Source organism: Spodoptera frugiperda, chromosome 6 (genome assembly GCF_023101765.2).
Source record: "Spodoptera frugiperda isolate SF20-4 chromosome 6, AGI-APGP_CSIRO_Sfru_2.0, whole genome shotgun sequence".
Classification (NCBI taxonomy): Eukaryota; Metazoa; Arthropoda; class Insecta; order Lepidoptera; family Noctuidae; genus Spodoptera; species Spodoptera frugiperda.
In genome coordinates, this window is record NC_064217.1 from 11,028,963 (window position 1) to 11,055,668 (window position 26,706).

Genomic DNA, 26,706 nt, shown 5'->3' on the forward strand with positions numbered 1-26,706 from the left:
ATTAATCTTTGACGTTGCGTTTCCGACATTGTATGGTAGGTAAACGCTACCGCCCTGTTGTTATTTAGTTAGGTAAAATTTCTATTGAGGGTGGCTTTAAAGACGATAAATTAAGTAATCATAACAACATTTCGTTTCAGACTGGTAACAACTTCAATCACAAGGGTGAAAACGACAAAGCGTTGACGGCACACTCACCCGACGACCCCAGCGAACATATTAAAATTATCAAAATCGAGAAGACTAACGAACCACTTGGTAAGGATAAGGCACTATTGTCCGAATACCTAAACCCTACTCAATTTTAATACGCTCTCAAAACTAGTTCTGTCCCTATCAATTCTTTATAAAATAACCGAGATAGCACGATATTTAAATAGAACTTAAAATTGAGTGGCATTTCAGTATTTGGGCGTATACGATCATAATGAAGTAAAAGAACATAAAAAAGGAATAATACTAACGTATTGTTATATTCCAACAGGTGCTACTGTAAGAAACGAAGGTGAAGCTGTAATAATCGGAAGGATAGTGAGGGGCGGAGCGGCGGAGAAGTCAGGACTGTTACATGAAGGAGATGAGGTAAGATTTGGCAGTTTGAACGAGCAAAATTCTTCCATTTCTTTCAATGTCATTAATAACCTCATTCGTCAGCGTCCTCAATATCATTATAATCATCACCATCATAATTATGTCCTTTGCTGACCAAAGGACTTTCTTAAATTCAATCCTAGCTTCGGTCTCTGGCGCTGCCAACAATCCGCCTGTCCATGTTTTCAAATATACGTTCAAAAGTGTGAGTTGGAACAATCACAAATGTTCTCTCACTATTCAAAAGTTACAATGTTCTTGATTTCTACTGTCTAAAATGTAAATGTCTGTCTGTATTTCTAGTTACTGGAGGTAAACGGCGTGGCGATGCGCGGCAAGTCTGTGCACGAGGTGTGCCAGGTGCTGGGCGCGCTGTCGGGCACGCTGTGCGTGGTGCTGGCGCCGCGCCGGGCCGCCGCGCGCGCGCCGCCCTCGCACCGCGTGCTGCACGTGCGCGCGCACTTCGACTACGACCCCGAGGACGACGTCTACATCCCCTGTCGGGAGCTCGGTCAGTTACTCTTCAAGATATACTTTTCTACCTAACCAATAACCTGCGAATTTTATCGGGGTCCAAATTTTTGTCAACCAAACCGCTGCTCCATATACATATAACTTCTTTTGCCACATGTCTAGTGACATTTATAATCAAGTTTGATTCAGCTATAAGGATTATCACCTACGTGTTAATGCTTAGTAGATAGGCAATTTCAATTGAAGCTAACGAACTTTCCTATACTAGCTCCAATAACATGATAATCTGACTGAAAATGTTGTGTTCCAGGTATAAGTTTCCAAAAAGGCGATGTTCTTCACGTAATCAGCCGCGAGGACCCGAACTGGTGGCAAGCATTCCGTGAGGGAGAAGAGGACCAGACCCTCGCTGGACTCATTCCTAGCCAGGCGTTCCAACACCAGTAAGTATTCCTCATTGAATAATCTTTTAACACAGAAAGCTTTGCACCACATGGAATCTTCTGGGCCATAGCCAAGCTTAGAAGATTTACCCGGAAAGATATAGATTCCGTGGCATTACTGTAAGAATTTCGTAAAAAGAATATCTCAAGAATAATTTTTCAGATCCAGGAACCAACCCTTAGATCAGTCACCATCATTAGTTACTTCTAGGAAACAACTAAGTATAGGTATTTCATCATCATCATCATCATCAGCCGAGAGACGTCCACTGCTGAACAAAGGCCAGGTATAGGTATTTACTGGTAACTAATTTGCCCTTCCCAATTCCAGGCGAGAATCAATGAAGCTCACGTTAGCGGGCGAGGTGGCGGCCAGAGACAAGCCACGCAAGGGTGGTACTCTGCTCTGTGCGAAGAAGCCACCACGTAAGAAGAAGGGCAAGAAGGCCACCAGTGAGGCTGGATACCCGCTGTACTCCACGTCTGGTGGGGATGGTGAGTTGCATGGAAACTACATTAACTTTCTTTGAAGTAGATGATTAGAAAAGCCCTTTGTTACGCATTTTTATTTCATTTTTTGTCACTTTAATTGAAAGTAGACCATCGTTTTTTCAATAGGACTGTCTTAATTTTGTTTATTCGCTTGCTCTTTTCATTTATTGCGTTCTTCAAGATACAAATGAGACTGCTTTAATTGTGTTTTCTTAAAAAGATTATCATATTCAGTTCATAATACCTTTTCGGCTTTGTAAAGTCAAAGTCAAAGTCAAAATCAAAGCATTTATTTCAATTAATCCTAAATAAGGCACTTTTGAAACGTCAAATTGAATTGTCCGTCAGTCTGTCTGTCAGTGAAGCTAGGCGCTCGTTCCAAAGTGTAGCTTCGAATGGAGAAGAACGAGCAAGAAACTCCATCGTTACTCTTTTAAAAAGAAGTTTTTTACAATTTCTCTGATACACTATTTATCTATTGTATATATATGTAGGAACAATGTAACTACAATACGTCAAAACTAACGGGACAATAAAACCAATTTGTAAAGAAAATAAAATAGCGGGTTATTTCAAACATAGTAAACCTAGATTAGATGTTTTATTTAGAATGAATCATCCATTTACTCCAAAATGACCTCTATGTCTCATGAAGTCAACGCGTTAGTTTCCATTTTTGACGAAAACTAATCAATCCATTACCAAACCTATCCTTGCATTATTAGTTACAAATGACCCAATCCAAATCTGTCCACAAAATAGCCCTATAAGTGAGATTAGTAAGGTTAAATCTTCCAGAATACGAGCAAGAGGAGATCCTGACGTACGAAGAGGTCGCGTTGTACTACCCTCGCGCGTCCCACAAGCGGCCCATCGTCCTCATCGGGCCGCCCAACATCGGCCGACACGAACTGCGGCAGAGGCTCATGGAGGACAGCTCGCGATTCGCTGCTGCTGTGCCACGTACGTTCCTAATAATAATTATAGTATCTTATAAAATAACCAAGTTTTATGTTTGCTAATGAAATATGCGGTGTTATATATTTATAAATTATTTCAAGCAGATTGTTTATTTGGCTTTCGATCATACAAGGAAGACAGCAACAAATATAATGAATAAAAGTAATAATTACGTATAGCTTATAGCCAAAAGCCATTAATCCCGATCGGTAAATTACCCAAAATAGTATTGCCAACTGAAAAAAAAAATTTGGTAATAATTTAAAATTTTCTGAACAACAGAATGAAAAATAATTAAATATAATTATCGTTACCAATGTTTATGTTTATTGTACAGACACGTCACGTCCCCGCAAAGACCACGAGGTGCCCGGCCAGGACTACCACTTCATTTCGCGCACACAGTTCGAGGCAGACATCCTCAACAGGAAGTTTGTCGAGCACGGAGAGTACGAGAAGGCGTATTACGGTAAGGGCTATTACTATAATTACACCAAATTATTTGGTGTAAACGCAACTTCGTACTATTAGCGTACATATAGTAAGGATTAAAGATCTTATACGGTGCACTTTATGTGTGTTTTTTGCCCATGTTCATTTTAGTATCGAAATTCTTATGCATTATTCATAAAGCGTATTCTTTTACTCCGTTAACGCTTCCTCTGTAATGATGTTCTTCGATGACTCTCCCAGAGTTACCAACTACAGTAAATACTAAACTTCTATTTCTCTCTTCAGGTACGTCGCTAGAGGCAATCCGTGAAGTAGTGAATTCAGGGAAGATCTGCGTACTGAACCTACACCCTCAGTCGCTGAAGATCCTCCGGAATTCCGACCTGAAGCCTTACACCGTGTTCGTAGCACCTCCCAGCCTCGAGAAACTTAGGCAGAAGAAGATCAGAAATGGAGAGGCTTTCAAGGTAACGTACTATTAACCTGAAACTCATGATTAGAGACTATCAGATCCTTATTAACTGATACCTAATTAGTACTGTGGAGGACGATAAATACTTTAATGGTTTTGTGATCGTTTACAGGAAGAAGAATTAAAAGAGATAATCGCAACCGCACGGGACATGGAACTGCGATGGGGCCACCTGTTCGACATGATAATCATAAACAACGACACCCAACGTGCCTACCAACAACTGCTGAACGAGATCAACAGCCTGGAGCGCGAGCCGCAGTGGGTGCCGGCGCACTGGCTCAAGCACACCTAGCGACCGACGCCGCCCGCGGCCCGCCCGCGCCCCGCGCCCGCGCCCCCGCGCCCCGCGCGCCCCCGCGCCCCTCGCGCCCCCAGCACTGCCGCGCCCCTCCGCCCTGACTCCGCTGCTCCTGATGTTTGATATCATCACGCAAATGGTTTTACATTTGCTCGTCTACTTCCTCGACGTTTGCGACGTCACAAAGAAATTCAAATGGAAATCGGATATGAGAGCACTCGGTAGTGATAGAGAGGCATGTAGAGAGACGGACACGTTCTCAGCCCGTAACGATGTAGATGAAAATATAGAATTTAGAAATGTGTTCCCGAAGTCTTGTTTAGTTGAAATTGAATATTTAAATAAAAACGATAATCCGAGATGTTTTACGTTACTATGACTCGGTCCCAGCACCGAGTCGTGTTTACAGGACGAGTGTATTGAATCGTTTCAGACATCACTTTAGTTTAGTTACGAATTATTTCAAAATACGATAAGTGTTACAAGTGAGGTGCGACTACTTATGAAGACGAGTGTGGAGGTGGTGTTATGAAATCAAAATGAGAGAAATAAAATAATATTTATTAATTAAATTCGATAGACCACGAAATTCGTACGTTTTAGTCGTATTATTGATGAACTCTTCGTTATAAATTAAATAAATATTGGCAATAAATCTCTATCTGATGTTAATGATATGTTTGTGCATAATTTACATACTTATAGTGTTTATCTACAATAAAAGAGCGAGTTTATCTTATAAAGTCCATAGAGAGATTGGTTTATTAAATTTTTAACAAAATATACTGCCTTATTCGTGGGTGTTACGTCATTTTAAACTTCTAAGTAATTGTTTGTTAAAATTAGAAACGAAGCAAGGTTAGTGTTATCTTTGTTTCTTATTTTAATAATATTTAGAAATAGTTATTATAATAAATGACCCCGAGAGTCAGTCATTAAATCCTTCGGTAGTTTAGACATTTATATATAAAATTCGAAATAATATTTTCAAGTTTTGTCCTGACTGACTCGGCCACGCACGCCCCAAACTTTTCAACCTAAACATTATGAGTGTATTTAAGCGCCAATAATTAAATATTATAAATTAAAGTTCCCCTCTTTGAATAAAGGCATGTTTATATATTTTATTGCTTGATATTATCATTTATAGAATTCCGTGTATTTGGAATCTTTATATTTACTTGTATATTTTAAATAAATATCTACGATTATAGCTTCTACGTCAGTTACAAATGCTGGGTTTAAAGAAATTGTTAGGGGTTTACTTTCTTCTACGAATCTATAAACATTCCAAAGTGATTATAGAATACATTCCTTTAGTACTTACTTAGTATTAATATTATAAAGAATTATTATATTATTGTGAAGACTGTCCATATAACACGTTTTATTATTTCTTTGCTCTCCTGTTCACTTTGTGTTGTACTTAATTTTCAATTCTTGTACTTAATTACATCGTCAAAAATATTTGTGATTCATAAAAGTAAAGCGCGCGTATTGCCAGTCCGAATAAATAATGTTAAGCATATATAAAAATTACTAAGATTGTTAAAAGAAATTCTAAAATACTACACCAACAATAATGCAATGGAATTTATAGTTTGCAATGAATAAAATAGATAGTTAATAAATACGATGATAAAACAATAAAATATTTCTCTAAAATGCCAAATTTATACGGTACGTAGATATTAAAAAATAGAATTTTTTGAAAAATTTCTCCTGTAGTCTTCTTGTGGATTTCTCTATAAAGAAACGACTCGATGGTAGGACGTTAATAGTTACAATAAAACCAATTAAAATTAACACTGCTATTATAGTGAGTAGAAAAGCAATATTTTATATCCGTATAATCAATTTACCTACTGTACAACGACATATCTGTTTTTATAGTATACCTATTTCAATTAATATTTTCGGCCATTAAAATTATTCTTTTTGGCAAATTTACCCATTTAACGTATACCTACCTATAGATAAAATAATATTAGAGTGAATATTCTCGATCTGGGAGTGTTTATTACGCTTAAATGGTACTTATTGAGGTGTAACCAGAAAATATTAATAATTTACACATTCATGTGGGAACATGGGCGTATAGTGTAACATAAAACTCCAAGCCTATCTTATTTCTATACGACGGAGGAAATAAGCGTGGCTTACTATATAGGGCTACAATTTACTGCAGTGCTTAAATGATGTCGCTTCAAAATGTATTACAAGACAATAATAACCTAGGGTCAGGGTAATGTGCTACCGTCTACCAGAAATCGTGTCGCTACCATTAGTCCTACTGAAAATGAAACATGCAATATAAAAGACTAGAGATGTAGCAGTTTGGTTAAGTTGCAGCTAAAACAAAAGGTACAAAATTGGAAAGACAGGATAGGTTTACTTCTTACTTATAATAGGTAGTATTAATATTATCTGGTTACGAATATAGCAGCGGTATAGCTCATTCCAATACAAATTATTGTACGAAAACAATATTCTAAATAAATCTTGATTAATTAGTTCCGTTAATATTTGTATATCTATGTAGATAGACATGTGCATCCAAATAATTTAGTGCCAAATATATAAGGCCACGAGTAACTGTGGATTTAATATTCATTTAACGTAATCACAATTTTTAAATGTTATGTTATGTTATATGTCATGTATGATGTAGGTATTCTTCTTTACCATTTTCGATTGTGTTACTCGTATGTGTACTGATTTTGAGACGTTGTGTCATATGAAGTTTTTTTATTCATATCGTGAAGTTGCGTTAGTTGTGTAAGTTATTTCGTATTTGAATAAAATATACATCAGTTGTTTGTAACCTGTGGAGGTGCTAAAACTTGTAAACTATAATTTGTTTTTCTTTTTATATAAATTCTGTGTGATTTTTAAGTTATTGTTTTAAATTATTATGAGCACAAACAATGTTTGGAGTGTACTTAGGCATTATAATTCCCATCAAAGAACAATGATCCAAATATTCTTCATGCTCATAATAAGAAATTGTGGATTTGTCGAACTTCACAGTATTGATATTATCTTATTTATAAATAGCCATGTATATAATTTATTAACAACCGAGGAAATGATAAAGATATAAATAAATAACATGTTAATAGTGAACAATTTATTGTAAATAATAGAATACCTATTAAATTTAATATCAGATAAAGTGTGTGTTTTATTATCTTTCTAAGTATTTAGTCATTTCGACTGTACGTATGTGCCCTATTTAATAAATTAGGAATTTATTTGTCTACGGGTTACGTCCCGTAGAATACATTAAATTTATTTATATCGAATTACACTTTAAATTATTCGAATCTGAATAGTCAAATACTAATTAATGTGTTATTATTTTGAGAAGTAGTGCATTGTAAATACACATTGCACGTTATGTTTTTATCAATTTTGTAAAATCTAGCAAATCTCTGAGAAAAAACTACCACATGTGAAACACACTAATTGCTTGACTGGTCCTAAGTAGAACGTTTTTAAAACGCTACTTTTTTAATGGAACACGCCGGTAATCGAGCTGACGTATCAGCTGATGGATTATACTAATATAAAATAATTAATTAAAACTGAAGCGTTTATTTGTTTCAATGCGCTAATCTCAGGAACTACTGGTTTGATTTTAAAAATGAAGCTGAAAAAACAGCTGTTGGCTATAAAACGTCACGCTACGATGAATAAAACCTGAGTAGCGAGTGAAACAGCGCAGACATAGTTAGTGATAACTATAAATATGATAAGGTTGGAAATTCCTATTTTATCAAGACTTTTTGATTCTGGTGGTCATACGATTGGTAGGCCCATGAAAATTGGCATTTTCAGTGTACTATGGAAACATGTAGCTTATATTACGTAAAGTCAAAGTCAAATACATTTTTGGGTGTGACTTTACGGTACGAATAATAAGCTTTGATTCTATCTCACTCAGATGCAGAATGTAATACTGAGACACTCTTACGCTGTAATATCATATTATTATTGACCTACATCCTGTTTTGGTTTGTAGACATCTATACTTACTACTATACATGAGATTGTAGGACCTAAAACATAGATAATACTTATTTATAGTATTTTTTAATTTATTTTATAGCAAAAAGTAAAAAAAAAATTAAGGAATATTTTCTTTCGAGGCTGGCAACCCCAAAATTGACGTTGCCGTTTTTGACATTTGTGCTGTCATTATTGTATTGACGATTGTCCTGTCGACATTGACGTTCTACTTTCTAAAGGGAGCGAAAATCAACAATCTGTATTAAATTGCTACTAACGCTTCAAAATTACGTTAAATTACAAGTTATTTGAGAAGATGCCGTCGATGAAAGTGGAAGGTGACAGTGATGGTGATGGGGATATGTCGGGAGGAGATACCGAGCGTTCAAATGGGTCATCCAGAGGTCCTGACAGGGATTCCAGTGCTGAGGAAGCTGATGAGCCTGACTCCGATGACTCCTCGGAGATGGACGAGAGCGAGTGCGAGAGGAGGAGAAACGAGTGTCTGGATAACCTAGGTTAGTACGCTTCATATTCACTAAGTTGTGTTGTTGAGGTTATGTTTACAAAACATTGATGTTTTTGGCGGAATTGTTTATAATTGTTTGTTTTTATTCGCTATTTTATCGCGAACATATCTTGTTCTATTGCACTGATCATTATGTGATGATGAAGATACGCCAATAATGTAATGTTTTGGTATTTTGTTTTGTCATAAAAATGATTTTCGACCCATTTTATTTGTTGTTAATGATATCACTTAGAGTTTGTGAAACAAGACATGTTCTTTAGTTTTATTTGCTATCTAATCACAATTTAATCTGAAACTAACATTACTGTAAAATAACACAATAACAAAAACAAAATAAATACCATGTCTAGTAAACAAGTGTGGCATTTTTTGTTATTCTTAGAAGAAAAGTGTTTCATGTGATTTTGACTAGCATTATAAATAATACCATGTTTACTGTAGTGGTATTTTAGTAGATAGACTTTGGTTTCTTATGACATCCATTACTTATAATTAAATGATCAAGTAGTAGATTGTACAATGTAAAATGAAACATAATTCCTTATTTAAATTAGTTTTAAATAAATACCATAATTATTACATGTCTTACTGTCATCTCTGGACTAAATAGAAACCATAAATAGAAAGATATTAAGGTAACTACATGACCCTATGTTATGATTTTCTTGTATGTTGAGTGTGATTGAGTTTATAAACTTATTTATCACACTCAGATTCAAGATTCAAAACAACAATTTGTTAATCACACAAGAATTGACATAGGAACATTTTTCTTTATCTCTTAAAGACAACTTTGCTGAGTGCTGTTAAAATCACAATAACTTAATAAAAAAAACTATATACATAGCTACTAAGTTCAAAACAGTAAAGTCAATGAATGTATGGTGTACAGAATATAAATTTGTAAAAAATGTTTGTCCTATCAACATAGGAACCTGTAACATTGGAACAATAACACTAAAACTATTGTTGCACAGCAGCTATTGGCCCAGTCACTGTGACAGACATATAATATGTATAGTAAAGTATCCTTATCTATAATATAAAAAAGAATCACTGAATGTGTTGTTAAGTGCAGTCTCGAAAAAAGCTGAATCAATTTTGGTAATTTCTTTTTGTTGGCCTTCTAATTGTTAGAAAAAGCACCTTATCTTATAAAAAAATAACAGAGATGTGCAGAAAAATTCAAGGCGAAACAATATTCACATGGTCAAATGTTAACCAAAACTAAATTACTTATAAATTATAACATTGTATACAAATCATAGTATTTATTATAAATACATATGTCACAGTCAACAGATACAATGGAACGCCAATTGCTACGAATCTGACTTAACTATCTCTTTAGCTTCATCAACACAACATACATAAAACCTTCAAACTTTTGTATTAACAATCCAATCTCAAATGTTTCAGCCAACTTGGAGCGTCAGTTCTCGGTGCTCCGCGAGCAGCTGTACTGCGAGAGGGTGAAGCAGGTGGACCACCAGCTGGCCGAGGTCCGTGGTGGACGATCTCAAGAGTACCTCGGACCTTTACGGAGGTTGCAGGAGAATATGAGGATTAGGTAATAGTTTTTACTTTTAATTAAGTTGACTGCACGGTTGGCATGGTGGCTGGGCAACTAGCTACCTTGCATGTGGCGGGTTCGATACCCGTTAGGAGCAACTGTAATTGTGTGTTCCACAAATTGTTGTTTTGGATCTGGGTGTCATGTGTATGTGACATTATATGTTTGTGAGAAATATTAAATTAACTAAAAAATTAGTTTACTTACCTACATGGATTGAGAAAAGGTCTACTAGTTTCGAGTAACAGAGGGATTCTTTAGTTTTTAGTTAGTTAAGAAGTATTAGTTACCGAAACAAAATTCAGAGAACAGTCTGTTTTAAAGTCAATTAGAGCAACCTACCTCTAGTTTTTGCTAATTTATATTCATATCATATAATAATTATGAATATTGACTTGACTGTCTTGTTGATTGAATGGACACAAGAGCTACAGAACTTTCCTAAAATTCTGTACCTCTTGGGTGGTAGTTTGTCTGGCACATTCTGCAACTTTCAAGGTAGAAATATCTATGTAATCTTTATATATATTCATATCCATGTAATGAAATATTCGTTGCTAAAGATTGGTATTTGGACGACTTACTCAAAAAATACATGCATCACTTTTTTTGAAAATCTGCCCTCAACCCCTTCAAAAAGATGTACAAAGCCACCTGTGGAAAGCTAGTAAGACATACAAATTCAAAATCTGTATGTATTCTGTTTGTTGGTTCATTACTTACATTTCTACATGTTATAATTATTCTTAATTGGCCTACATATCAATAAAGCTATAATTTTGTTCAGTGTGATCCACATCACATAAAATAATGCCTATTATTTGTAACAGGATCGAGGTAGCTGGCATACTGAAGCAGATGCGTATAGAGAACATAAAACATAAGTACGAGGCAGAGGAGCAAGCAGCTCACCAGCATTTTAAGGTAAGTTTAGTCAAATAAGGCATGCTAGCTAGTTTAAATGTCAATGTTGTTACGAAAAACTGGCATAAAATCGTATCAACATGAATCTTAGACTTTTAATTAACTTCACAATATGCAAATTTTATCATAGAATTGATAAGTGTATTAAAATTATTGGGAATATTGTCAATTACGAAAATAATCGCTATAAAACGAATTTTGTCTCATTCGTTATATATTGATGTGTTGAAGACACACTAGATGGCGTTGTTCTCAATCGGCAAAGCGTCATTGCATATAGATGTTGTACTTATGTGTGACTAGATGGCGTTAGTTGTACCAAATCGAAACAACTGCCGCTACGTGAAATGCATCCGTAAAACTTTTTACGACCCTGAGGGGTTGTAAAATTACTCGTCTTCTCTTTATTTTAACAACTTAGAAGTTAAATGTGTGTTTATTACAAATTGAAACCTTAACACATTAACTTTTAGGTTGCATTTATTTTAATCGATAATTTTGTTGTTACGTAACCACGTATTTTATTACTTGTCTTATTATAGAGGTGATTTGAATGTCGTAATATTTTGTAGTTATTGTTGTTTTATTTGATGGGATATTGTCATAAATGAAATAATCATGGCGACTCCATAGATGACGTAGGTCCCCCGTAAAAGACTTCAACGCAACGAACTATTCGTTCCATTGTTTTCCTATTTATGTTCGCCGACTTTTTCTATTTCGATAGAACAAAGAAATGTATTGAATAGATGTTGTGTTTGTGATAACAATATTGATTTTTACGACGCGCTTACTTTTATAGCTTCTTCAAATATTTTAAATGAAACTGTTTCTAAGCTATGTAAATTGTAAATATAGAAAATGATGTAGGTATTCTATATTTTGAGTAGGTACATAATTACTTTTTAATATTTTTTTCTTATAACTGAGTACTTATACAATTATTTTATCCATTTCGAGTTATTTACCTAGTAAGGTTTAATAAACCTTCTACACAAAACTACTTACTTGTTTTTATAATACATACATACATACATAACCTAACGGCTATCTCCCATAGGGATAGGCAATGGAACGCCAATTGCTACGAATCTTACACACCTCTTTCGCTTCACCAACAGTCATCAGTCTTATCGTGCATGCTCGTCGGAAAAAAATCAATAACTAGGTACATTATTATACTCAACTCAACTCAACATACATACATACCCTCACGCCTGTCTCTCATTGGGGTAGACAGAGTCTATAGAACGCCAATTGCTACGATTCTTACATACCACTTGTCAATTCAACAATAGGATCTGTATACTTTATTACTTACTAGCTTTTGCCCGCGACTTCGTTCGCGTGGAATAGTGACTTCCGGCAAATTTTTGGTTTTAACCACATAGTTCCCGATCTCGCAGAATCTCTTCAAAAATGAGATGTAGAAGATATTCCAGGGAACTCTTCAAAAATCAACATAATGGCTCTGCGTTTGAATTTAATAGATGTATACTCACTTAGGGCATTGAAAAAATAGTTTAAAAACGGACTTAAACTAAAGAAATATTATAATCTTTCCGAACTTAAGATGAAAACTAACTTAAAACTAAAGAAAGCTACGAATTATAACAATTAAAAAAGAAATTATATTACAACCTATCTTCTATGCTATAATAACCAAGCTTAAACTAAATAATTTAAAAGAAACGACTTAAATCTAATCTATCTAATTAATTAAGAAATTAGACTTACAATTTTATTAAAAAACTAACTACAGTAACTACTAATAATCGATATCAAACTAAACCTACGTTAAATAATTTAACCAGAAAACCAGGAAAACCCAACAAATAAACTTATTAATTGACAAATACCACGAAACCAATTTATTTAGAATTTCAATCAATGTACAGACAGCACTTTTCTACGATTTTATTATATGTATAGATATAGATTTTTGAAATAAAAACTATCCTATGTCCTTTCTAAGGTTCTAAACTATATCTGTACCAAATTTCAACCAAATCCATCAAATAGTGGCGGAGATTAATGGTATAAGCATAGAATAGTGTTCGACGTGATTCTTTAATTTGACATAACTTTTTTATTTATGAACCGATTGACATGAAACAAACACTAAATGTAAATTGAAGCATACCACAATATATTCGTGAAAACCGCATCCAACTCGGATCAGCCGTTTCTGAGATTAGCGCGCATAGACACACAGACAAACAGACAAACAGACAAACAGACAAACAGACAAACAGACAAACAGACAAACAGACAAACAGACAAACAGACAAACAGACAAACAGACAAACAGACAAACAGACAAACAGACAAACAGACAAACCGACAAACAGACAAACAGACAAAAAAAAAGTTAATTACATTTTTGGGTTCGACATCGACATAACAATAACCCCTGCTATTTTTTTTATTTTTATTTTCAATGTACAGACAGCACTTTTCTACGATTTTATTATATGTATAGAATAGATAGGTACGTATTAATCGAGAGTTCATAAATAATACACATTCCTACATTTAGTAAAAGTACAATCCTTCTGAATATTATAAATGCGAAAGTGTGTATGTTTATTACTCTTTCACGTCAAAACGGTTGAAGGGATCGGGAATCGGGATGAAATTTGGAACTGAGGTAGATTATGGTCTGGAATAATACATAGGCTACATTTCATCCCGCGAAACCGCTGGTAGAAGCTAGTATGTATTCTGAAAGTGCTGTGGAAGCGGAGTTTACATAAGCGCTGAAGTTTGTGCTGACGTCACTGTACGTAGCGCGTAGTCTGTATGCTGTATGTCATGTTAGTATAAACATATTCTTTACTATAATTTTATTATAACTTTCGTGGGACATATTAAATGAATTATGCAGCCGAGTTTGCACATTGTATATTGCTATCATCGGATCTTAGCTTTATGTCTTGTTCAATTATTTCTCGCTAGGACACTTACTAGTTATAATAGTAAGTTTTGGCGTTTTTTATCTGTACCTAGTCACCAGGCGTAGAAACGTTACAAAGAAATAATATAGAGTATCTAAGGAGCCACGTATACGTAGGTAACATTTTAAACTTAAGGTACAACTCGTAAGGCAGTCTATGTCTAAATACTAGTTAGAATGACCCATAAGAAAATATAGAACTTTAAAGACAGATTCTTTACTACTAGCGACTCTGGCGCGGTTTCTATTGAACGTGATGTTTTACAACCTTCCTCGATAAATTCACCATCCAACACAAGAATTATTTATTCAATTTGGACAAGTAGTTACGGAGATTACTTAGCGCGTTCAAACAAACAAACTCTTTTGTTTTATATAATAAGTATAAGATTAATATCATGTGAATTAATGATTCATACATAACACTACATATCGTCACGCCTGTTGCCCATTTGGGGTGAGAAGAAACAATGGACGCCAAATGGTCCGATTCAGGCGTAAGCTACATCTTTTGATTCTCGTTTCTTATATTCGTTACAAGTTTTTTGGCTTCTATACAATGTGATAGGGGTGAGACTTCTAACCCGTTAAGGCTGAGTTCTACATCTAATTTTATTGACAAAAGTCAGGGGTCGAAGGGGTCGAATCCCCTCCCCCTAAAAATTATGGCTATTTTAATATTTTTTTTACTTTTATTGATATCAAAGGTTGTATGCGTCGTAGAAACAAAAAAAAACGACAAACGGTAGCTAATAACCTTGGCTAACTAATTCATAACTTTTTTCATATGTTTGATAATGTTTTGGTGAGAAAAAAAATCATTTGTGAATTATTTTTACCGAAAAAATCACTATTTTTCAATATTTTCAATTAGGGGTTCAACCCTCCATATTATTTTTTTTGACGATAAAATTAGATGTAGTACTCAGCCTTAACGGGTTAGAAGTCTCGCCCCTATCACATTGTATATGACTTAAAGTGTGTGAGAGCTATGCTTCAGGACGAATGGGCCGGCTCGACCGGAGTGATACCACGGCCTTACAGAAAACCGACGTGAAACAACGCTTGCGTTGTGTTTCGTAGTGTGAGTGAGGTTACCGGAGACCCAATTACCCCCTTCCCAATCTTCCCAATCTCCGATTCCCCAACAACCCTTACATGCCTAACCCCCAAAAGGCCGGCAACGCACTTGTAACGCCTCTGGTGTTTCGGGTGTCCATGGGCGGCGGCGATTGCTTACCTGATGGTGATCCGTCGGCTCGTTTACCGGCTTATTCCTTAAAAATAAAACTTATTAAAATAACATAACATTACGCATTTTATCTCGTGTAGGGGTAGGCGGAGGCCGTGGAGGCACTCACACTTATGTATTTAAACGTTACGCCCACCGTTCGCCAATGACTGTGGGTGTAACAAATTAATTATCTATTTAAAACAACTACTACCCAAATTAATTAAGTCACTTCTAGAATAGCCCAGCTTAAACTGATGTAGGTAAATAAATTCTAACTAATTTAGTGGAGTCCCTTTTTCAGTGGAGAAGGAATTAATTGTGTAGGTTTAAAAGTTATTTTTAGCATTTTCTAAATAAGTAAAAGATTACTATATATATTGGATAGATATTAAACTTTAATACTAGTTTCTTCTTGGCTTAATTTAGTTACTTTAATACCATATACCTACGTAGCAATATTGGAATATAACGTAGCATTAGTGATTAAAGTTTATAATTCAATTTTCCGCGACTGTTCATGAAATCATGTGAAACTTTAGCATTGATTTCTTCGTCTTTGTATGTTGAGATTGTTGCTTGACTATCGTTTAGATTGTGCTGATCGTGATTACAAAAAGTCTTCTGGATATTAAATAGCTTCACTGACAGAAAATTATATTCCTAATTCGAACAAATTATCGAAACAAATTATCGAAATAAATTATCGAAACAAATGCTTTTATTTTGCTATATAAATGTACTGAGTGTAGCCAAAGTTTAACATGACTTCAATTTTACATGTTTTCAAAATAAGTTTATGCTAGCTACTTAGCTAGGTGTGATCAAGCCAAAACTAAGAAGTTACACGTTTCATTGTCGGCTGTTGGAGACAGAAGCCGTACAGTTACAGCAAGTAAATCAATAACATGACCTACACTTGTAACACGAAATAACAACCTTCTATGTACATTGTACCTATTTATATACGATAATATACTTATAGCTTCTAGCTTTTAACCGCAGTTTTAGTTGCGTGTTAGTCTTTGACTTGAGACGATGTTCGTCCTATCCTATTTCATGGCTATTTCATCCTTAACGTACTCATTTGCAATTTTAAAAAATATTTGTTTTACGGTAGGTATAAGCCGATAAACGACTTGATAGTAAGCAATCGCCGCCGCCCATGGACACTCCAAACACCAAACGCCCATGGCAACCCCAAACACAAGTGCGTTACCGGCCTTTTGGGGCTTAGAAATCTAAGGGTTTTTGGCGAGGTTAGAAACTTTCATGTAAGTATGGCAATATACGTAATGTATCATATCATACATAGAAGTATTATAAACAATAGCAGGATAAGACGTCCACTGCTGAATCCCCCAATGACTTCCAGATAGGCCGGTTGGAAGCGACCTCCGCTACAGTGGCTCTCTACGACCTTTATCAAGTTTCGTCTATATAGAAACATCGTACGTAGTTAAGTATAAAATCGTGTTTGCTGAACATACGGTTCAGACGGAAATAGACTTCGGGAAAATACAAGAACAGGCTATTAATATCACTTACAAGAAATCGGAGGCTGAATTTCAGCCGCTTTTGAATAATATCGGAATTGGAGTTAGTATGTACCAATAAAGTATTTGGGATCACTAACAGTAGGTACTTAACTGGTAATTGTACATTGTTTATAAGGAAAATGTTATAAAGTTAAAGTCAAAGCATTTATTTCAGTCTGTCTATCTATAAAGGTTTTATTCATATTTTGTATTTCATTTATCGTGTCGTGCCTCGAGCCATCGTGCTCGGGCTACTGCATTTTAGCTGAGCACTGGCCTTTTTGCATTATTTAATTATATCTTTTAAATTAGTTAAAACAACTGAACGAATTTGTAAGTCCTCTTGTTGCTAAACAAGAGGCCTTACAAATAAGATAAGTCATTTTAATAAACTGATTTGTTATTTTGCAGTTATCTAGTCAAAGAATTTAGAATTGTGATAATGTATAAGCTATTGTAGCACCATGCTACGACACAGGATCTTTACGTAATTATATAGAAACATAACTTCGTTACCCCATGTAAAATTAATTTATCTGTGAATTTAATTTAACAATATTGATGATGACATGGTATGAAAATTAGAAATATATGTATTCCGTCAGTGAATGAAGAAATATTAAATACTTTTTTTTTTGTCATCTATACTAATCTATACTATCTATACTAATATTATAAAGCTGAAGAGTTTGTTTGTTTGATTGTTTGTTTGTTTGAACGCGCTAATCTCCGGAACTACTGGTCCGATTTGAATAATTCTTTTTGTGTTGGATAGTCCATTTATCGAGGAAGGCTATAGGCTATAAAACATTACGCTATGATCAATAGGAGCCGAGCAGAGCGGGTGAAACCGCGCGGAAGTAGCTAGTTTAAGATAACAATACTTAGATAAATTAAAAGTTTAACGGCCTTACTTATAAACGATCACTAAAGTTAAGACACAGTTAAACTACCTATTAAAAAATATTTTAACTCATAAACGATGATTAACGCTAACTAATGTCTTAGCGACTGCTTAAATAGCTGTCAACTTAATCAGTGTCGAACCCTTGTTTAAAGACCTTAATTATCAAAATGGTGTCCGAAATACGTAAAAGTCATAGCTGTGGTATATCTCAACAATAACACCACATGCAAACTTCGTATTGAATTGAGTTCTGTTTGCTGGGCTTTGTTCCGCTACTTAGGAAAGTGAAGTGGATAAATATTAAAAAATAGATATATTTGACGACGATAATGAATTACGTACATACCGTGACGAGATAGAAGAAATAAGAAATTTCAGGAATATTGGTTCAAGAAGGAGAGTAAAAATATATAATTCAAGATCGAACCCAATGGAGGAATTGGGTGAAAGCGACTTCAAACATCGCTACAGATTCAGTATAGGAAATATGGTAAAAATTATAAATATCTTAAGAAACGACTTGTCCATGGATAGTCGGGGCGGCAGTATACCTGTGGAGTTGCAAGTAATGGCATCTATAAGATACTGGGGCCTCCATGAGATTCAAGAAGACTGTGCGGAAATTCATGGCATGAGCCAACAGACTTTATCAAGAACTGATAAAAGAGTTGCTATTGCATTGGCTTCGAAAAGTTCCATTTATATTAAAATGCCTTCAAATTTAAGAGAAGAGACTGAAACTATCCGGAAATTTGAAACAATTTGTGGGTTTCCCATTTTACCGGTGCAATAGATTGCACCCATATTAAAATAAAAACGTTAATTAACCATTGCTTAGTTAAGTGACGTGTAAACAGTGTTTATAAGTAAGAAATAGTTAATTGATAATTAAGGAGTTAATGAGTTATTAGTTAATTAGTTGCTTAGCTGTTGATTAGTGGATTTTTATAAGTAAGGTCGTAGGAGTTTAAGTCATTTCTACTTATAAAACGTACCTAGAAGTGACCTCACGCGATATTTCAAATCAATATATCTACGAAAATATTTGATTATTAGAAAATAAAAAAACACTTGTCTAATGTTTTAAAGTGATCATTAAAATACCTTATTAACTTAGCACGATTACTTTTCATTGTATATCGCAATTAAGTATAACAATCACATGCATTAATAAGTGCCTATTTACAATGAAAGCTAAAAAAAATATTTCTTCTGAGAACGCGTATAAAATACTCAGTTGTTTATACTGGTACTTCAGAGAAATGAGTTTGTATGCAGCCTACGCGGAAAGTGGTCGGCTCATGAATACGTTCCACCTTTTATAGGAAACCTGTCGTTATAATATCAATTAATTTACTACTTAGTACTTGATTAGGTTGGATAAGATTAAATGTCATGGTTTTATAGTTAGTCGGTTGGTGAAAATGTGATTTTCACTTTTTGGTTAGCCAAAAAGTAGTTGTCACCTTTGCCATACTGGACTCCACGGTTGGCGCGATAGCTCAGCAAGCGTGTAGCGTTACACGCTACTATTCCTTCACGAAACAAGTCTTTATGTGATTCACAAATTCAAGTGAATGTATATGTTTGTAAACGCAATACGTTTAAAACAAATTATGGCAGCCAAATCTGGTCCTTTAGACTTTACTTATGTTTGATTTTGTTGTAGGTATATTTATTTTTAATCTCCATGACTTAAAAAAACACAAAACTTAACTCCTCTCCTCTCACAATAAAGAGTAACGTTATCATCGGACAACCTACGGTATTTGTCCGTCCGTACGTCGGTACAGAGATAAACCGACACATATGTACGAACAATGCGGCGTGTCATCGACACTAAGGCCATTCATGAAGCGGTTAGTGTGGTAATAAACTTCTATTACTTTGTGAAAACAAAAGGCTACGGAACTTCCTGTTGTACGAATACTTGGGTAATAGCGTAGCCATCTGTATATACTATATATATGTTTTGATATACATATGTTTTTTTTTTGCTTTTAAGCAAAGTTTTAAACCGAAGAAAGTATAAGTTTTTAAACTGACATGGTCACTTCTAACAATAGAATTGGAATCTTAAAACGGGATATTTACCATGTTTTTTCTATTTCTATATGTTTTAATCTTCGCTGTTCGCTAACTGTACCAAACATTGATCACGGATAAAAATCATAGAAACTCATAGAAAGTGGGACGAGTTGGTAAAAATATTTATTTTTTCCCCAACTCGTCCCAAATTCGACGTAGGCATGTGGTACATATAAGTTTTTAAACTACTTACTCACAATAAAAGTTCAACGTTATCATGCAACGTAGGTATGTTTGTCTGTCCGTACGTCGGTACAGAGATAAACCGACACATATGTACGAACAATGCGGCGTGTCATCGACACTAAGGCAAATTCATGAAGCAAGTGACGTAATGATATCGGAGCGAAAGTCTGCATAGACGCTTACGATGTTAAAGTTCTCAAAAATCAAGAATAAAATCTGTATATCGTATTTGTTTGTTATGATAAACAATTTCTTTAATTTAACGATTATATTAAACCGAGAAAAGTATAAGTTTTTAAACTGACATGGTCATTAAGACTAGAATTGGAACTTAATACGGGATATTACGTTTATTTCTATGTAGTTTTCACGGATGAACTCATAGAAACTTATAGAAATAGAAAAATATGGTAAATATCCCGTTTCAAGTTCAGATTCAAGAAATTGTGATAAGTTTTTAGACTGACATGGTAAATGCACATAATATCATTTAGAATGTTGCAACGGGATCTTTTATCTAGGATACAACGGAAATTAAACTCAAAGTATTAATATTTTGCTTAATTTCTTTGCAAGTTTAATGATATCGAGGAAATGAGGATTTAAATTTCAATCTGGTTCGAGTTTGTAGATAAACAATTTTTAATTTGATAATTAATGGGAATTGGAGCGTAATTATAAATTATACTTATTACTAGGGCTAAGCAAATAACGTCTTACCTTAATGGTTCCGCAAAACACTTAACATTTATAATCCCACTATAGGGAATTAAATTTATTTGCTATAAATAAAAATAAAATAAAATGTCTTGGGTCACTGTGTATACAATTCCTATAAATTACAAAAACACTAAACATAATATAAAGAAACAGTGGGCAGATGTGCATATTTTACAATTTAACTTAACTAACTAACAATTAATTGCTATATGACATTTGTGTGTGTGTATGCTTGTAATATTTTCACACAATAACTACTAAACAGATTTTAAAAATGCTATATTCACTAAGCCACGCTGACGCAGACAAAGTCGTAAGCGAAACGGGCTAGTATCAAATAATTGAATTATAGCATGAAATTAAAAAGGAAAAACGTATCGTCTTTCTGAAAGTGGAAGGCAATATGAAATTAATTTTAGATTAAAAGTAGCACTACCTCATAGGACGTGCTGGACTTCAGTGTTCCGGTGTTTTCATGGTTGTATCTACTGTAGATCTTGGCTTATAGGAGTAGCAGCGGATAAAGGATGGCGGGCTTGTCCAATAAGAAAATATTGTCACTAACAAAGCAATAATCATTATTAACCATCTGCTTTTAGCCTATTTATTAGTTGAGTAAACACATTTATCCATTTACTTGAACATAAACGTAATATAACTTGGTTAAATCGATGTATTAACTTGTGACTAAAGTAATAAAGTAACTGGCGAGGTGTGGGCGTCACATCCGTCTGCTTCAAGGAAATATATTGGTTGCTATATGTATATTATGTATGTTGTTAGAAGAAATATACAAGGTATTGTGTAAAGATATAGTTTAATTTATCTGTTTACTATAAGAAGTTAAGATAGATTGTGATAAACAGTTAATAAACGTATATTTAACGTTATATTTATTTAAAAATAAATGTGACAATAACGAAAGAGGTATGTAAGATTCGTAGCAATTGGCGTTACATTATCTCTGTCTACCCCCATGGGAGACAGGCGTGAGGTTATGTACCTATGCAGTTGAGAATATGTATTCCTGAATTTAATTACGACAGACGAAAGTCAACTCACTTTACAGTTTAAATACTGTAACGTTCATGGTTACCTACCGGGCTTAGGCTCGAAGAGCAAGTGTAGGAACGGGGTTGTTTTGAGTTAGTATAAGTCTGACACTCCCTCTCGCCTTACCCTAGGCAGGAGAAGACATGAAATGATTTTCTCCCCTCAAGGTACACATATATCAAAATTACAATATGACGAACAAATAACAATTTTACACATACAAAATAAGAGAAAATAAGATAGAACTTCTAATTGAGTATAGATATAGAGATTACTACATCTAGCTTCACTAACAGACAGACTAATAGACAATTCAATTTAACGTTTCAAAAAGTGCCTAGTTTAGGATTTATTGAAATAAACGCTTTGACTTTGACTGTCATAATAACCAAACAAAATATTTCGTACACAGTCGTGTATCTCCTTATACTTGGAACACAAACGGCATGATATCAATCCCGTCCCCCACCGGATACCGAGCTAAAATTAATCACATACTCGCCATACACTCCGGCGTCGCTCGTATTCTCTCACTTAATAAGATACGTGTGATAATTACACGTAATTAATATCTTGTTTTATGAAACTGAAGAGAATAGGAATGTTGGTTTGTTTGTAAAGGTTTTGGTTGTGTATTGTGATGTAGGTATTTGTATAATGGTAATGTTTTCCTTGCTCACGTTGTTTGTTTGAGTTCAGTCCCAACCAATCCTTCTCTCTTCAAGGTCGGAACTTACGGGGAACTCGACTAGTTTCAAGCCTTACTAGAGGCTCATATCGTCGGTATGCTAGAAGCGTCGTGTGTCGTGGAATGCTCATGAATATGAGCCTCTAGCATGGCTTGAAACTAATCGAGTTTCCCATCAAATAGTTATACGAGTAAGCAGATGACATAAATTAATTTAGTATGTCTCATGAAACTTATAATAAAAGTAAGTACCTAACTATTTAGAACATCGAAACACGTTTCACGTGTAAATATGATTTCGTAAATCATTCGTTATCAAAGTTTGTAACTTGGTTCTGTTTGCCCCGGTAACTTCGTGTGTACAGTTGAAAACTTATTAAAAAGAGAAGTAAATCCCGAAGTTTGTCCGCCCGGGATAGAACCAACTTGTTTCAAGTTGGATAGAAGTTACTCTGCCGCCGCGCACCGTGCGCCCCGTAATCTTTCACTAAACATTCAATAGTTTGGATTTTAGTTAGATAGATAGATAAAATTGGATTTAGTTTCGAAACCGACTTCAAGCAAAGGAGGTTCTCAGTTTGACCTGTATGTATGTACATTTGTGCGCGAGTTTTTCGCGTTTGACTTAACTGATTTTGATGCGGTTTTCAACGTAGTATTTTTCGGACTTAGGAGAAGGTTTTAGGTACATTAACTAAGTTTTTCTTAGTAGTGGTTCTTCAAATGTGTATTAAAAAAATGTTTTGTAGGTAAATTGTATTCGATGAATTTGGTGAATAAAAATTGAGTGAAAATCTACAGATATTTTGTATTAAGAATATGTTTGTATAAAGTACCAAGAATCGTGACCGTAATTATAATACCGTAAATTATAGATAAATGTAAATACTGCTTTAAGAAATCAACATAGGTACGAAATTTTCATCTACATCTCCATTAACTCAATATTTACCATTAATTAATCAATAATACAATCCAATACCCAACTTAAAATTGTTTAACTAAAAAATCGATCCTAAGCAAATCCGAGCGAATATCGATTACAAATCAATTTAGCAATCGTATTGTTAGCAAACGCGGCGGATGTGACGCGTAGCAACTAACTGAGCAGCTTGTATTGTTTACCAATGTGGGTCATGTGGATACCTGAAGGATTTCTATTGTAAGCATTGCGATATTTGTTTTATATACTTCGATTAACGTTAATATAGTATTCAATCTTTTATATTTTGAGTAAGTCAGTTATTGCACATGCTTAAAAAATAAGGTATGCCCGGGTGGATACATAGCCACCGTCCCGGGTGGATACATAGTGCTTCATAGTGCGGGAATATAAAAAAAATACTGGTTTCGCTATAATTATGATGTTATACCTATAGTCTTCTCCTGTAAAAGACAAAAATAAGTAGCTTCTGCCAGCGGATTCACCTGCGTTCCCCGGGATAAAAAATAGCCTACGTATTATTCCAGACCCAGAGGTTTTTTTCCAAATTTCATCTCGATCCCTTTCGCCGTTTTGACGTGATTGAGTAACAAACATACACATAAACTCACAAACTTTCGCATTTATAATATTAGTAAGATGCGTACCACTAGTTCCGGAGAATAAACGCGTTTAAACAAATTCCTCAATTTTATAATACTTAATAGTGCAAAAGTATAAAATAGAGTGTACACCCACTTTTCATTTCGATACGTATTAAGTTTAGTTTAGGTATGTTATAAACAGTAAATAAGTAACAACCAAATATTACATAATAATATTATATTTCGCAAAGGGGTGGGTAGATGAAGAAAATCAATGATTAATACCCATTTTTCACCAGTTTCGTTGTAGATTTCTGAGTAATATTAATAAAATATAATTTCGTATACCGGAAACCCAATCTTGCTACGCCCCTATTCTAATATTTCTTATATTTTAATATTATATTTATTATAATATTATTTTTGTTTTAATATCTCAATAATAGCACGAACTATAACTAAGTAATCTTAAAAAATCACAAAATACGTTGAGATATTATAAAAAAAAAAAATACAAAATAATTCCAAAAAGTAGGGGTCGAGTTGTCCTACAGGATGTGCATCCTCCTCGCAGGTCTTTTACCTCCCTCTTTCGAGGGTTCAGTACGTCTGAATGTACACCAATGTGCACCAGCTTGGTGTCAAACTGGCTTCCCTCGAGGCGATTGACCCCTGAGGACATCAAACATTGCAATGTTCATATGCAAATAAGACGTGTAAACTTTAATTGCGCGATTTAGGGATCGTGTTACCAATGCTTATTATGTTTATTTCAGTTTGATCAAAATAAACGCAAAAAAATCTAAATTCTTATAAGAATTAATAAAATAAGTGCTAATAATGTTTCTTTATTGAAATTAATTTTAGTTTCAAATTAAAATTCAATTAATAAATTATGCAAAAAGAATTGCATTCACGCAGTTTCGAACTCGAAGATCATTGATTGCATTTAATAGATGGTTCATGTAATTTGATTATTTAGTAAGGGTATAAAGTACATAACTTCGAACTTCTGTTTTTATGGAAAAATAGATTTACCCACAATGTTCGTTATTTATTAAATTTTTTTTTTTTTTGAGTTGTAGACTTTGTAAGTTTCGTATCCTAGCTTCAAAGTGATCTTAATAAACTATAAAACAAAAAACTGGAACATTTTTTTAATGAGTGTAATCGCCTACCATTGTTGTCATATGACCGTAAATATTGACCGTTTTCGCTCCCTGCTTCCATATCTTGGCGTTTTTTTTAAGAAACCGTTAAAAAATATTTAGAAACCTAAATATAGAAAACTTTAAATAAAAAATGAAACATGTAAATGGGAAATATATTATGTCTGCGATCCGAAACTCGAATAAGAAACAGATCAGCAGTGCGCTTGCGCTCAACCAATCAAACTCCTTGAAATTCAAAAACAAATAGATTATTCTAATACTTAATTATTTTATGTTTGTTGTTTATGTAAAGTATTTTTTTATTGAGACTAAAAAAGAAATAACATTATATCACCTGTTCCCCTGTAGGTGCATGAAATAGAAAATCTATTTAGTACGTCAGCTGGGTAATGAAAAAATATTAGACACGTTTTTTTATTTTGTCATATAACATAAAAAGGGAGGATAGGTAGGTATTGCCCTGTAGTGGGATGACTACGGCTAAAAATAAATAAATAATAATAATATAACATAACGTTTCTAGGTACGTTACATATAAGCATTTTACATAAAACGATTCAAAGTTTAGGAGTGGGAGCAAAAACGTCATTTCTACTTATAAAACGTACCTAGAAATACCCTATTACAGACACACGCCAAAAGAGACATTTTATCACTACATAGTAATTTCATTTGTCAATGATAAGCCTAAATACCAACCACGAATGTAACCACAATTACTGTGGTCGCAATACTCACATGTTTATTACAAAAATAAAATGGCCGCTGTCCGCAAGCAGGCTAGTTATGGTAGTGGTTCTGGTTATAATACTATGTTTGGTTTTATTTCTGGGTAAAAGGAATATTATAAAATAACTGTTTACTATATTTTTCTTAGTATTTCTTGTTAATCACTTTCAACAATTTATTTTGCCTCAGACAATTTTCCCAACTGAAAAAAATATTGCAGTTGCAGTCACATCACACCAACCTATAAGTGGCTACTGCACACTAAATGCCTCTTCTCGCACGGAGAATGTATCAACGCGCTTATTCAATGCGGATTGGCGATTTACAGATCTCCTCCCGATGTTTTCCTGTCGCCTCTGTCAATAGTGTCTAAATAATCTTAGAAAGTGCATATAACTCAGAAAAAGTCACATTAGTACTTGCCGTTGGTAGGTTTCCAACCCGCACCCTCATGCATGAGAAGTGGGCGGCTTAAACAGTTGTAGTTGCAGGATCTGAATTTTAATAATGTAGGGGATGGAAATGATGACTATCTGAATGGCCGCTGAAAAGCCGATTACGTTGTAAATTATATTAGTTAGGTACACTGTATGTATGTAAAACGCGTTATTTCACGTTTATTAATTTATTTACGGAAAATGCCTTTTATAATAAAACTTGGCACCGAAAGATATCTAAAGCTTAG

At 34.3% G+C, this 26,706-nt stretch overlaps 2 protein-coding genes across 6 annotated transcripts in view; both read left to right on the forward strand.

Annotated features, from left to right (window-relative positions):
* The window catches only part of LOC118267599 (protein PALS1), a 152,987-nt gene extending 145,626 nt beyond the window's left edge, over positions 1 to 7,361 (forward strand). For 4 of the 5 annotated variants that reach the window (XM_050694260.1, XM_050694265.1, XM_050694262.1 and 1 more), the window contains 9 exons: positions 141 to 258; positions 485 to 582; positions 895 to 1,102; positions 1,376 to 1,508; positions 1,840 to 2,003; positions 2,781 to 2,963; positions 3,298 to 3,429; positions 3,699 to 3,880; positions 3,998 to 7,361. In XM_050694260.1, the coding sequence (XP_050550217.1) occupies positions 141 to 258; positions 485 to 582; positions 895 to 1,102; positions 1,376 to 1,508; positions 1,840 to 2,003; positions 2,781 to 2,963; positions 3,298 to 3,429; positions 3,699 to 3,880; positions 3,998 to 4,180 (1,401 nt within the window). In that variant the 3' untranslated portion in view covers positions 4,181 to 7,361. The remainder of the gene's footprint in view (positions 1 to 140; positions 259 to 484; positions 583 to 894; positions 1,103 to 1,375; positions 1,509 to 1,839; positions 2,004 to 2,780; positions 2,964 to 3,297; positions 3,430 to 3,698; positions 3,881 to 3,997) is intronic. The other variant, XM_050694261.1, reaches the window with a different exon arrangement.
* A 1,029-nt stretch (positions 7,362 to 8,390) lies between these two features.
* The window catches only part of LOC118267742 (breast cancer metastasis-suppressor 1-like protein), a 93,871-nt gene continuing 75,555 nt past the window's right edge, over positions 8,391 to 26,706 (forward strand). Inside the window, exons 1-3 of the mRNA XM_035581899.2 lie at positions 8,391 to 8,715; positions 10,149 to 10,299; positions 11,133 to 11,226. Coding sequence (XP_035437792.1) covers positions 8,514 to 8,715; positions 10,149 to 10,299; positions 11,133 to 11,226 — 447 coding nt within the window. The 5' untranslated portion in view covers positions 8,391 to 8,513. The remainder of the gene's footprint in view (positions 8,716 to 10,148; positions 10,300 to 11,132; positions 11,227 to 26,706) is intronic.